Source organism: Trachymyrmex cornetzi, unplaced genomic scaffold (assembly GCF_001594075.2).
Source record: "Trachymyrmex cornetzi isolate Tcor2-1 unplaced genomic scaffold, Tcor1.1 scaffold12, whole genome shotgun sequence".
NCBI classification, from domain to species: Eukaryota; Metazoa; Arthropoda; class Insecta; order Hymenoptera; family Formicidae; genus Trachymyrmex; species Trachymyrmex cornetzi.
This window is the reverse complement of record NW_017295761.1, coordinates 41,564-55,038: the sequence shown is the minus strand read 5'-3', so window position 1 is coordinate 55,038 and position 13,475 is coordinate 41,564. Positions and strand designations below refer to the sequence as shown.

The window sequence follows — 13,475 nt, the reverse complement described above, 5'->3', positions numbered from 1 at the left end:
CCGGCAGCAGCGGCGGCGGCCGCGGCGGCTGCAGCGGCTACGCCGTTTTTGCTCTTTAACGTTCCCCATCATTCCCGTATTCCTATTCTGCGGGCACCGACGCCGCATGGGCTGTTAACACCTATCATGCCCACCGCGCCAACCTTGAACCCGGCTGCGATAATGGGTCTGAAGCGAACGTGGGACGCTGCTTTCCCCGCTGATGCGACAGCGGGTACTGTTGCTGCAAAACGTACTTGGCATACACCGGCAGCGGCGTTTCACGCGCCAGCTCCGACCGCGGCTCCGGGCTTGCCTTACCCAGCTCAGTTTTATCCCCAGATCTGATGCGTTGTTGTATCAATCTCTAGCTTCATTTTATAGACTCTTCCTTGAGTTCCACGCGAGAAAAACGAAAACATTTGCTTCGATTTCTCCACTAAACGAGTAAGAATTTGTTATTCGCGTGGAAATACGTATGCTACGCGGAAATCGCCGTGTTACCGACAATACGACTTTTAACGGATTTATGTACATTTTTAGCGAGTAAGCGTTGTAATTATTCGCGATATCTATTACATTCCGTTTCATATTCCATGCAAGTCTGGCAGAACGTCATTTACAACGTTTGCCCAGTTGATAAAATGTACCTAACGTTTAGGAATGCTTGGTACAAATTCGGGCGTTACTTACACGACGATACTTAACTCATAAGATGGTTTATTTTTCTTATCCTAATGCATTTAAGCAGCAAGTCTAATCTTGGTAAGCATGTTAATTATACTGATAGTGGTATATAAAATTCCATTTAGCGTGCGTACATGTTTTTTCGTAATCGCGTGTTCATGAAGTACCTGGAAGATCGCGTAGAAAGCAGAAAACACTCTTCCACGTGAGCGTAACGAAGTGCCTTATCTAATGCAATGTGAACATGAAGTACTTTGTCTAGCTCTCAGAATTCTATGATCCACGTGTACGCTCTCCCTTTTATATATCCATACACACACACACACACACACACACACACACACACACACACACACACACACACACACACACACACACACACACACATATGTATACAGGATCCGGTAAGTTTTGACAAAGCGCTCATATGCAAATAAAGCGGACTAAACTGAGTTGAAAAGTTCTCTATTATTTTGCAATTTTCGCAAAAATGAACGTGATATTAATTTCTAAATATTGTCGAATAAGAGGATGAAATTGACGCATAAGACAACTTTAAGATTTCTTTCAAGAGTTCTTTATAAAATATTTTAAAGATGTTTTTTGAAGAACTCGAAGGTATTTAAAATTTTTTTATACGTTAATTTTAAATATTCTGTTCATTGGGTAACTAAAAAAAAAAATACGAAAATTGCAAAATGGTAGAGGACTTTTCGACTCAGTTTAGTCCGCTCTATCTACACACGAGCGTTTTGTCAAAATTTACTGGACACCCTATATACGTACTATACATATATACATATATTTATGGAGCGTTTCAGAATTATCATAGTGTAGATGTAGACTAATCCTGGATTTTACCGAATGCTAGAAATTATTCGGGACATTAATATTCTTCAGGCATTTTTTTGTTATAGATGTTTTCTTATTTTTGTATCACAAATATGTTAAAATCGGTTTTTATTTTCATGGAAATAATCGTTGTAAAATTTTGTTAATGTAATATATGATTTCTTTCTAGTGATATATTTCTATTTTGTATTACAATGATGATGATATTCAAGCAATTTTGAATGATTATGTATTTTTTAATGTCTGATGTTTCACTAATATCTATGAAAAAATATCCGACGAAAAGTTTCTGTTTCGAAAGAAGTCTACAAGTCGGTATTATCAGAAATATTCGTTTATATATATATATATATATATATATATGTATATATATGTATATGAATGGTTTATATATTTTGCTAGAAATATTTTATTAAGCTAAGTGTAAAATGGATTCCATCCAATGTTATATATTCTAAAGTTCTAATTCGGACGTATAGTAGATTTTTTTATACGTAACTTCTATTACACGCACGTATGTTACAATCTATATGTAAATAAAATTTTGTCATAATTATTTGCGGACAATTTGTTCGTTTTTAATTGCTTTATCGCTGATCTATCTCTCTTTCCTGTCAATCTTTCTCTCTCAAGGATTGTAACATACAAGCTTTGATTTAAACTAGAATGTTAATATATGTGAATCACAAATTTCTATAACAAAGCACACACAAAATTCGTTTTTGCTCTATTACTTTATACTCGGGGAAAATCATACATACACACTTTCGTACCGCATAGCGTTCACTGCATTTAGTATAGTATCGTTAATAATCACGCCCACCTTACACGGATGTGATCCAACACTAATTCTATCGTGTGTGACGGATAATATCTTAGTATACCGAATATGTACATTAATAATTAGACTTTCAATTTTGGAGAGTATTCGATAACGTGAAGAAACACACACACACACACACACACACACACACACACACACACACGAAGAGAAAAAGCGGAATTAAAAACGCTGCCGATTCTGTATACGCTCTCGCGGCTTGTGATTTAACTGTGGTGTCGGCGTATTTACTCTTTCAAAGCTGGCTTACGGCCTAATATCTTTTGTGATAGTGTAGTTGGTGAAATCATACATTGAGAAGGACACATAGGTTGGATAGATAGATTAGTGTACCAGGGAATCGAGCATCGGCTTTATCGAAAGGATGCAGCTCGTCGACCTTATTCTTGTAAAGGCAGTCAAATATCTCACACACTGCCATGCCAATTAAACGGGCTTCCACTGTTTGCAATGAACCGCGAGAGGAGAGCCGGTCCTCTCTCACGAAGCCGATCTTGATTCTGACACGCGGATCGCGAAGTGTTTATAGTAATTTCATTTCTTCCTCTTGCCGCGGTTTTTTTAAATATACATATATATATGTATGTGTTTTGTTAGAATACTGGAGAACATTTATAGCTAGACACAAACACGAGACTGCCATGATTAGTGCTTCACGGCTCAACGGGTATGTGAAACGATTTTGGTTTGCATGTTGTGTGATTTCATGGAAGGATATTTTCCTCCGGCCGCGTACCTATGTTCCGCGAACAATCGTGTAACAGACCCGATCTTTTTTCTTTCTTTTTTTTCTTTTTAATCTCTCGTATACGGTTACATATATTATAGCCGGTCAACTGTCTTTCCGGGCATTGTGTTTCATTCAATAGAAAAAAGAGATGTCTTTTACGCTCCTATTTTTCCCGAGCCACCTTGCAAAAGGTTTTCCGTTAATCTTCCTTTTTTCAACGCGTGATCCTATAATTATCTTATGCAGCGTAACTTTCTTTTATGCTATATAAAGGACTACTGTAAAATCCGTAACAATAACCGTAAGACATATACTTAATGAATTATCTGCATGTAATATTTCGTAGAAATTTCCACCAGTTGGAATTCGTCTTCTTATGGATAAGTTTACTGTTATTTCTATTTCGTTAGATTATGTGAATCTAAAGTAATATCCTAATTGGCTCATTGACTTATAGGCTAATAATTTACGTCTTACGGTTATTGTTATGGAATTTTATCTGTTGTAGCCTTAACAATAGCACTACCGTACAGAACCAATATATCTTCATATAATCTCACGTGGAAATGCAATCACGTGTTCCTTTTTTTATTTTAATAAGTTTCGAATATATTAAATTATTAAAATTAGAAAAAATAAGAGACGTACTTTTTTTAATAATCGTTTTTCCATTAAGGGAATCCTGCTTTAAAAAAAATGGGTTTTTTCTTTTTCAGTGAATATCGTCTAAACTAGAGATCCTATATCAGAATCTGGTCATGGATGCTTTCATCAAAATCCTACGGAGAAAAAGATACATGTATACATTTTTTTCCTGTATTATCTCATTTTAACGTATATATACTGTGTCACCCTATAACTTTAATTGTAGCTTATTGAAATTGGAGAAGGACACTTGATTATGCTCCCTTGTCAGCTGTCGTAGCAAATCTCTATCCATCCTGTCATAGCAACTGCAGTAAAGTATTTGTTATTACACATTCTCTCTATTCGATTTTTGTTATTTATAACATAACTGTTCGAGAAGATAATTTATTTGAAGATAATTGAGCGCCGTTTGAAAAAAAAGAAAAAAGAAAGAAGGAACGAATATCGGGCACATTTACACGGTAAATGATCGTTTATTTAATCTCGGGACGTTTCGTAAGACAACGGCGATACGCACGTTAATTATGATTTTGCGGGCTAAAAAATGAAAAACGTTATTAGTCGTCAGAAAATATAAAAGTCTTCGATAACGAAGACGCAACGCGATTATCTGCCGATTCGAATCAACGTCCTGGGATTAAGGAATCTGGGGGACATGCATCTCTCTGATATCTTTAAAACGTCGAGACTGTATCTCCTAACTCGGTTGTAGCATTAATTGATATCATAGAGATAGTGAAACATGGCGAGACGACGTGAAATGGACAGACGTTAATCATCGTTTATCACGCGAATGTATCACGTGAACCATGATATAAGAATACTAGGTATAACATTTCCGTGGATGACCAATTGGATGACTAATCAAAAATTTGCTATCAATTAGAATTAGCCTCAAATTATATTACGCGTAATGTTACACCTGGCATTCTTACATTATGACGGGGATCATTATACGGCGGACGACGAGGAGTGCGATAAGGACACAGTGTGCCAATCGGTCGCCTTTTGCGTCGTTTCCATAGGGGTGCATCTCGGAGTGTTCTAGCACAAGTGTATACTGCTGGTCATTAAAATTGCAATATCAAGAAAAAATGTGAGAAGTGATATATATTTATATAGCAAATTATTTATGATACATGGAGTTTAGAATTACAGCTTGGTATTTTTATTAGAAGTATAGCATATTTTCATACTCTACCTGTCTACCATATGATCTGTCCATTCTGTAAATTTCAATATGATACGTTTTTTCCATTGTAATTTCAATGACCAACAGTGTGTACGCCGAGAGCGTGAAGATGTCCTAGCGAGACGATACACGAGCTTAAAAAAAAGCTCATCATCTCCATGTCTTCATCTCCGCCGATATTTTCCTCCCCAAGAGCTATTTTTTTTCTCCCTCTATCCCATCCTCTCTTCCCGAGAAACATAGGACACGCACGCGGTATATACGTTTATTCATGCATACGCACACTCTCATACATACACACGCGATATAATCTTTTTCTTTTTTTTTGTCTTCTTATTATACACTCTCTGTATATCGACGATTTTTATATCGGTGAAAACGATCATGTTTAATAAATGTGCCTTGTGGATATATATATCTTTTTGCTTGCCGGGTTGGTGGACTCTTACCCTGATTATATTACGTTGCCCAGTGGTTGCACTCTTCGCGTTCGATCCCGTTGCGCCGTCTCGCTCTCCGCACCTCTTTGGAGCAAGACGAAGCGTTACTTGTAAGTGATAGAATGTTTGAGGAGGATATGTCTTCTCTTTAAAACGCGAAGTTCCACAAGATCTTGTTGGAGGAGAAATTGAAGATTGCAACCACTGCGTATCTTGTTACGTTCTATACATTTTTTTTTCATTGGGCTCACAGGTATCTTTGGTATATCTACAGATCAAGTTGGAGATTTCTGTGTTGTAACTCTTAGCTCTCTTTCTCTCATTCTCTTTGTTTTTTATTCTGTTTTTCTTCCTTTTGCGTAAAAAGTTCTCTCTCTCTCTCTCTCTCTCTCTCTCTCTCTCCTTTCTGTTCACTTTTTGACATTTTATCCGTGAATTTTCTCTTCTTTCTATCTCCAATTGAAAGACTGATCTCTAAGGCCGGTTTATAATTGGTTCTTATATTTAAGACCGTCTTAAGCTGTCATAAGTCAATCACAGAACCGTATTAGCATCCTATTTTTTATTACTTAAGACAACATTATTTAAGACGATCTTAAAATAAGATCGTCCGACTATGAATATCGACCTATATGTGTCTCCTCTCTCATTTCGTGATTACTCACTCTTTCGAGATGTTGAGAGGCTCGATTTATTCAAGTTGAATGCTATCAAAAAGTTATTCTTCAATGTGGCCAATACTTACAAGCCGTTGCTTTTTGCTATGCCGATCATTACAGCGGCCTATTAGAGACTAGTTTAGTAAATCTACTTATTCTTTCCATTGTGATACACGTTTCCGCCTGCAAATGGCCCGATGCGATACGAATCCACGTTTTTTTCTTCAAATTATGCGAAATGACAGCCTGCTATCCGTATCATGTCTTTGCTCAAACCATATTTACTCAAATCATGGAATGCGGAATAACTTCAAAATAATTGCTGTATGTGATTTACTTATTTTTCAGAATCTTTTAAATATTTTCTAAGACAGATAAATGATACGCACGTGGGCTGTAATTTTGTTACAAAAAAGCGCACGCAAAAAGGCTTTTTCGCTAGGTAAAAAAGAGAAGAGCACGAGAGAGAGAGAGAGGGGGGGGGGACAGGGGAGTGAAAGAGAGAAAGGAAGAAAAGGTAGAAGGGGAGAGAAAAAGAGAGTGAGAATCTGCGTGTATCTGGTGATTTGGCAGAGGGGCGAAATCGCAAGTTGGTGCTGCATTACATATTATATATATAAAAAGGTATACATTATACATCGTGTTACAATGGTGCAGTGTCGATTGCTGTTATGGTAGCGGGACCTACAAAAATACTAACTTCTGTGCTTCCAGGTAGGCCAAGTCCAAATCATTATTCCTTTGGATAACTTGTGTTCTTTGTACGTTTTGGGCACGCGCGAGCTTATTTTTCGCAAAGTTTTAGAGTAGTTTTATAATACTTTTAAAACAGTGAAAAGGATTATTTTTGACTGTTATCAGGTATGTGTCTAGGATTGGACCGCCGCGCCGCGCCGCGTTGCAGCGCCGTTCAACTTACAAATACTTAATATATGTGCATAAAATACGTGTCTAACGGAACGTTTGCTCAAACCGTATCAAGATCAGTCTAATTGAAAGTGAAATCGTGCAGCGTACAAAGATCTTAGTGGTTGTTTAATTAAAAAAAGAAAAAACAGGTATCTCACTAATTCACTTTCATAGTGCGAAACACGCTGTTGAATATGGTCGACTGTATACTGGCGCATTACTAAATGAGAAACGCTTTGTGTGCTTCTAGAAACATTTCTGCGGATCTGCACGATGTCACTCGTCTAATTGTGGAGTGGTTACATAGTGGGCACTCTTCTTTACGTTTGTACATACATAACGGACGATCGTGGGTACTGCGAGTCCCTTTTTTTTTTCTATCAACGATACGTTAAGCTCGAGTTCACAATATTACAAACCGTAAGAAATAACTGACCTCACAAATCGGGTGAATATAGAGGTCAAAAAAAGGAATCCGCAAATCGCAGTGGATTCTATAAGCACAATTGCTTCTTTTCATCTGCGTTGATCTAATTAAGCTGCCCGGATCATTTCGATCGAACGTTGATTGTCGTCCTTTTTCTTTCTTTCTTAGGGGGCACGATGTTGCCACCACCACCCGTGGCGATATTTCCGCCTGCGGCCGCGATGCTGCCCCGTGGCCCGCCGCAATTTGCAACGCCGTATCCGCCACCCATCTTTTACTGGCCTTACCCTTCACCGCCGGTTAGCCCGACTAATTATTACACCCCCGCAAACGTCAGCGGTATCGCGCCCATTCCTCAGCAAGCTGCTCTGGTGAGTAAAGCCTTTTTGAAATCATTTCTCGCTCTCTTGTGCGGCCCTATCATTTATCTGGCTCTACCTTTTTTTATAAATAATTCTAATGGAAATGTGTGAATTGTATATCCAGTATTTAGAAACTAAAATAAAAAATTTGTTTTATTATATTATATGTGTACATTTTATGATACTGAAGATGGACCAATAAGGAATCGAATTTGTTGTATTTTATGGCGTTGTAACACTTCTATCATTTAATATAACTCTTTTGTAAGTTAGTGTTTATTACTTAACTAACTTAATAAGAATTTCTAGGCTCAGAATTCTATAATTGTTTGTTTCTATGACTTTAATTAAAATTTAGATTTAAATTGAAATTGATTATTAAAAACTTCTAAAATAGAGATTCGGACAGACAATGTTGTGTTTTTCAGGATAAAACACTACACGTCCAGCTCATATTAACTTATTGTTAATTCTATACTCGCGTAGAGTATTTGTGACATTTTAAAATTATTTCAATTTTCATTATATAATATTCTCTTTGATGTTTACAATTAAATAAAGATTGATAATATTCTATATATATCTTTAACTATTTTGAGTACATATATATGTTTATCGCTTTTAGCGATTATACTAGATAAATTGTATAAATACAGTTATTGCATATATTATATCACATATTGTGTAAATGCAGTTAGCGCCAGCAGAATGTCTGCAATTAGCACCCGGGACCACGACGCTGCCGACAACCACGGCCACGGGACCCGACGCGCGTATCGAGGCGTATCTACCACGAGTGGAGTTGGATAAACGCATGGCGGCGTTGCCTCCACCGCAGACCGAGTGCAATCCCTTCGTTGAGGTTTTCATGGTTTGATCACCTCAGCGGGATCCTCTTGCCTGGCCCAGTTCCTTGTCTCCTAGACGTGTGATCCCAAGTTGGCGAGATGAGCGGTCGATATTTAGGACCAGCTAAAACATGGAATTGTGTGGAAAAAAGGCGATTCAAGGATAATCCTTGAGAGAACGGTCTTTGTTGTTGTCTTTATCGACGTCAACGAGGCTTAACGATATTTTTATTCTTTGAGCGCATCGTACGTAGATGTAGACGTACAAGGCAAAGTGCAAATGTAAAGGTGTAATTTTTCCTCTATGCGTTTTTCCAAAGGAAACCATTCTCCCTCGTAAATTTTCGACGCGCCGCTATAGCGGCGCGTTTCTTTCTAGTCTAGAGATAGATAGAAGCCGTTGTGGCGCGATACACAGCGGTGTTATTTCTTTCTCGTTGTTTGTTCCGAATTTTCCCTCTCCTGGAATGAGACGAACCGTGTATCACATTTTCCTCCTTTTAAGAGTCATGGCACAGAAAAATGTAAGGCAATATAATATAAGCAGTAAGCAAATCAGCCAATCTGAATAGACATCTTACTCGTATGGCAATAAGCAATAATAAAGCCAAAAGGTTAATTTGCTTGCTGCTTATGTCTAATTGCTTAAGCTTTTTATTCATCATAGTCTTAATTTTCTTCTCTTTTTTTTGTGTATTTTATTCCTTTACTATGTTACATTCTCATCATTTCCCATTGCAATGACGGCAATTGGACTTTGCGTACTTTTGCCCGCGTTGAGTTGAAAGAGCTTGTGGGAATAGATATATACGAGTAACCGAGTCGCACACGTCTCGGGTTATATACAAGATAAATAAATTACCCATTAAATAGATTGTAAATAATACTTATATTTACCGATCGTTGTAAGCGATTGTATTGGACAGTGTTTAAAGATGTAGTTCGTGCCGCGCACTCGCTTTTGCAATTAAACGCGTCTGTTGTATCAAATATGCAGTGATTGATATTTAGAACCGATATTACATCGCGGGCTATGTCTCGTTAGTTTTTTCTCTTTCAAATTTTACATATGATATTTTATGAATATTACTTAATTTAATTTTTAACGTTTTAAAATGAAAATTAATATATACATATGTCTACATACACATACACAACACATATATAATATGTACATATATTACAATATATGTATATTGTATGTAGACTATGTCCCAAAATTGATTGACTGCTTATACTGAAAATCTATAGTGCACGTAACATAAACTGTAGCATTTTCAGCGCTGGCAGTAAATTTGGAACACAGCCATAGATGTATGTATATTTATCAGTTGTTTGTCATTCGGTCATAAATTGTTAAATTTGTGTCGCGCTTTCTTTTCTTTTCAAATTTGCGTTCTCAATGTTTTTCAGTAGACGCACGCTGTTAAATGATGACGGCGTTTATTTCCTATGTTAAAACAGCAAATATTACAAAAGTCTTCCGTTAGTCTCTCGCTTCCTCTCCCGAGAGCGAATTTCGCTATTCCATTCTGTCCGTTCATTAATCTGCGTTTGATCTATTCATGTAGAAATATATCGACACATATAAATCAATGATCAGCACGTATTGTGTTACGTTAGCGTTATAGTTTGACACGATATGATATGTGTAGGAGTATGTAGATATAAGTGAAATATCTTTCGAACTTATAACTCGTTAAGTTAAAGATTCAATCGCGACAGATTTAGCCGCCTGTATAGCTCAATTATATGATTTCGGATTTGTGGATAGAAATCCGATCAAATTGACATTTCGTCGGGGCCGGTGGAATTTTGTTTTTCTTTCCTGCCTTTCGGAAAGTGATAATTGCAATATTAATTGCCAAGGTTCAATTAGTACATCGACTTGCTTGTTAAAGTTATTAGCAAATAATCCGCATCCAAATAGTCAGACTCATTGGATCGTACGAATAAAGACGAAGGTTCTTAGCAGATGGTAATAAAGAGAAAAATATTTATTTTTTTAGAATGGCCAAAGAAAATAAACTCTCACTATATGAAGTATTATTTGCTTCAGTGAAGTCTGCAATACTTGCTGGGAAAGCATTTTAAGATGGATAAAATTGTAACATACAATTTATTTCGTGATGAAAGTGATGATGAAGAAAAGAAATATCTTCTTATATCATTTTCTATAATCTATACACTGTTAGAAATTTCTTAATGAATTTTAATTAAAATGTAAAGGAAGCGTGTGGTTATGCACGAAATTAAATGTAATGAATGATGTAAATAAAAACTAAATTACAGTAGTCTTAAAAGTGATGAACGTGTGTATTGAAATTAATGAACACATTATTGTAGAAATTAATTTACACGTTAATGAAAAGTACGAGATCTGTAACTGAAAAGTAATTTACGTTAATGACATGTAAGAAACGTAAACGTATTAAACATTAAGCGTTAATAGTATTAGACTTAATTAAAATATTATTAATATTCGTAAATGTAAAAGTACATTAAATTTCATTAATATGTACATTAATAGTTATTTCAATTACGATTAATTAAATGTCATTTATAAAAGTATATTAAATTTCATTACACTTAATTTTTCAGTTATTGTAAACTTAAATTTCATTAACATGTGCATTAATAGTCCTTTCAGTTACAGAGAAATTAAACTTCATTCACCAATGTACAGGGTGTTACAGATACATACTAGGCAGTACGACGGGTTGCACGGCAATTTTGCATAGGTTAAGCGCCTACCCTCGGGCGCCATACAAAATTTGCCGCGCAACCCGTTGTACTGCCTAGTATGTATCTGTAACACCCTGTACATTAAAAGTTAATGAAATTTAAGAACATTTCTAACAGTGTATTTATAGCTTTTTCATCTCTCTCTCGCTCTCGCCCTCCTTCCCTCCCCTTTTCCTTCTCCCCCTCGTTCCTCTCTCACACACACACACATACACACACCAAAGGCCATGTAAATGCAAAAAGTTAAAAGAGGATATCTAACAGTGGTTGAAATCGGATATAGATAGATGGACTAATATAGATAGATTTCTTCAACTGCTAGCTTTAAAAAGAAGTTATAGAATTATGTATTTTTTAGCTGCTATTTTTTTTAGTTTACTGGTTATTAGTAAATAGCATTGTGTAATCAGGCCTAAATGATCGCTAATACATGCTTTATGTATGTGCCTTCGTTTCTGTTCTCTTGCCTTGGCGTTTTTATCCGTGCGGTCCATTCTGCTTCGCTCAAACATAACGACAGTGAACGAGATTGCGCGCGATTGGTTCGTTTGGTGCGTGTGATTCCTTCTCGCTTCTTTACCTTAGTCCATTACGACAATTTTGCGACTTTAGCGCGCACTTCGACGATCCAATTCTGATGAGTGTAATAGGCTTTCTACAATAAGCCACAAGTCAGAACATCAGAAGTCTTAACCTGTCTTAACCAAATCGTTCAAGTTGCCTATTGGCCAACTTCACCGATTATGACTTAAAATAGCTTAGAACTTCTGACTTGCGGCTTATTGTAGAAGGGCTGTAATTCGTAGCATTTTTTATTGAACTGTGCGCACTCAGTGCACTTTAAAGCCGCTGTACACAAATCGAGGTAAAAATGTATATTTAATAAAAATATTAAAACAAATTAAACCGCAAAATCTTCAATACATTTTATTGTGCTATTTAATAAAATATACATTAGGCATTTTATAAATTGAGATGTCTCACTGTTCCATTCAGATTAAATTAGTATACGGCTTTAATGTACATTGAGTGCACACCAGTCGTACCAATGAAAAACGCTACTAGGGATTAGGACGACTGCCGCGACTCCGCAATTCGAATACAGCCTCCGCATCTCGTTCGGAGGGCTTGTTCATCATACTGTCGTTACTGTACGTGTGATCATGCACGACTGGTGCAATAGTTGATAATTGTCTTGTGGACTAATTCGTGCAATAGAGATCAAGTAGGTGCGCCTCCGGTGCTAAGGAACACTAAAATGGCTCGAATCGACGTCTGGTTTAACCAATGTAAACTTTGCCGAGCGAATACTTATAATTTTCCTCTCTATAACGTTAACATATTATATATATTTACTATACATAGTTAATAATACGATATGTATATAAGTATATGCATACATGCGCGCGCGCGCTCACACACACACACACACACACAGGGTATATCTTAAAAAGCACCCACGAATCATATAGCGCTATTCCTGATTAAAAACTTGCAAAATGATTCACACAGTTTTTAATCAGGAATAGCGCTATATGGTGCTTTTTAAAATACACCTTGTATATGTATTAATGTATACAATAGATAAAAGAAAACTGTAGATAGTTTCTCTTGCGAATAATTTATCTGTCATTAATAAAATCAGGTGCAATACCTGGTTCATTTGAGCTTGCACTGCGCGTCGATGCCGATAATTATGATCAAGTTATTTTTACTCGTTGCATATATGCGTTTTTGTAGACTGCAATAATATCACTATCCAAATTCATCCATAAGCAACGGAGGTACCTGACTGTGCGATCTCGAGATGAGCCTTCTCTTATACATATAGATATAATAGCAAAAAATTGTGTGTGTATATATATATATATATATATACACATACACACACACATATTATATATAGGGTGACCCATTTTAACTTAGACAGCCAAATAACTCGAAACATCGTGATTAAAAAAATGTTTAAAACAAAAATTGTTGGATATGAAGGGCCTGATTGAACTATGACCTTGACAATGACCTCGTCCTTCATTTTCAAGGTCATTTGAAGGTCATTTTTTTAAATAGGAAGCCCCATTTTTCGTTGAATATTCTTGTAGCTTATCTCGAGAGCTTTCCAAAACACTATAATAAAATACTTTTTCATGAAATAC

At 36.4% G+C, this 13,475-nt stretch overlaps 1 protein-coding gene across 1 annotated transcript in view; it reads left to right on the top strand.

Moving 5' to 3' along the window:
• Positions 1-9,656, top strand: part of LOC108766957 (RNA-binding protein fusilli) — a 125,160-nt gene extending 115,504 nt beyond the window's left edge. The window contains exons 11-12 of the mRNA XM_018516549.1: positions 7,533-7,735; positions 8,421-9,656. Of these exons, the coding sequence (XP_018372051.1) occupies positions 7,533-7,735; positions 8,421-8,603 (386 nt within the window). The 3' untranslated portion in view covers positions 8,604-9,656. The remainder of the gene's footprint in view (positions 1-7,532; positions 7,736-8,420) is intronic.
• The last annotated feature ends 3,819 nt before the right edge of the window (positions 9,657-13,475 follow it).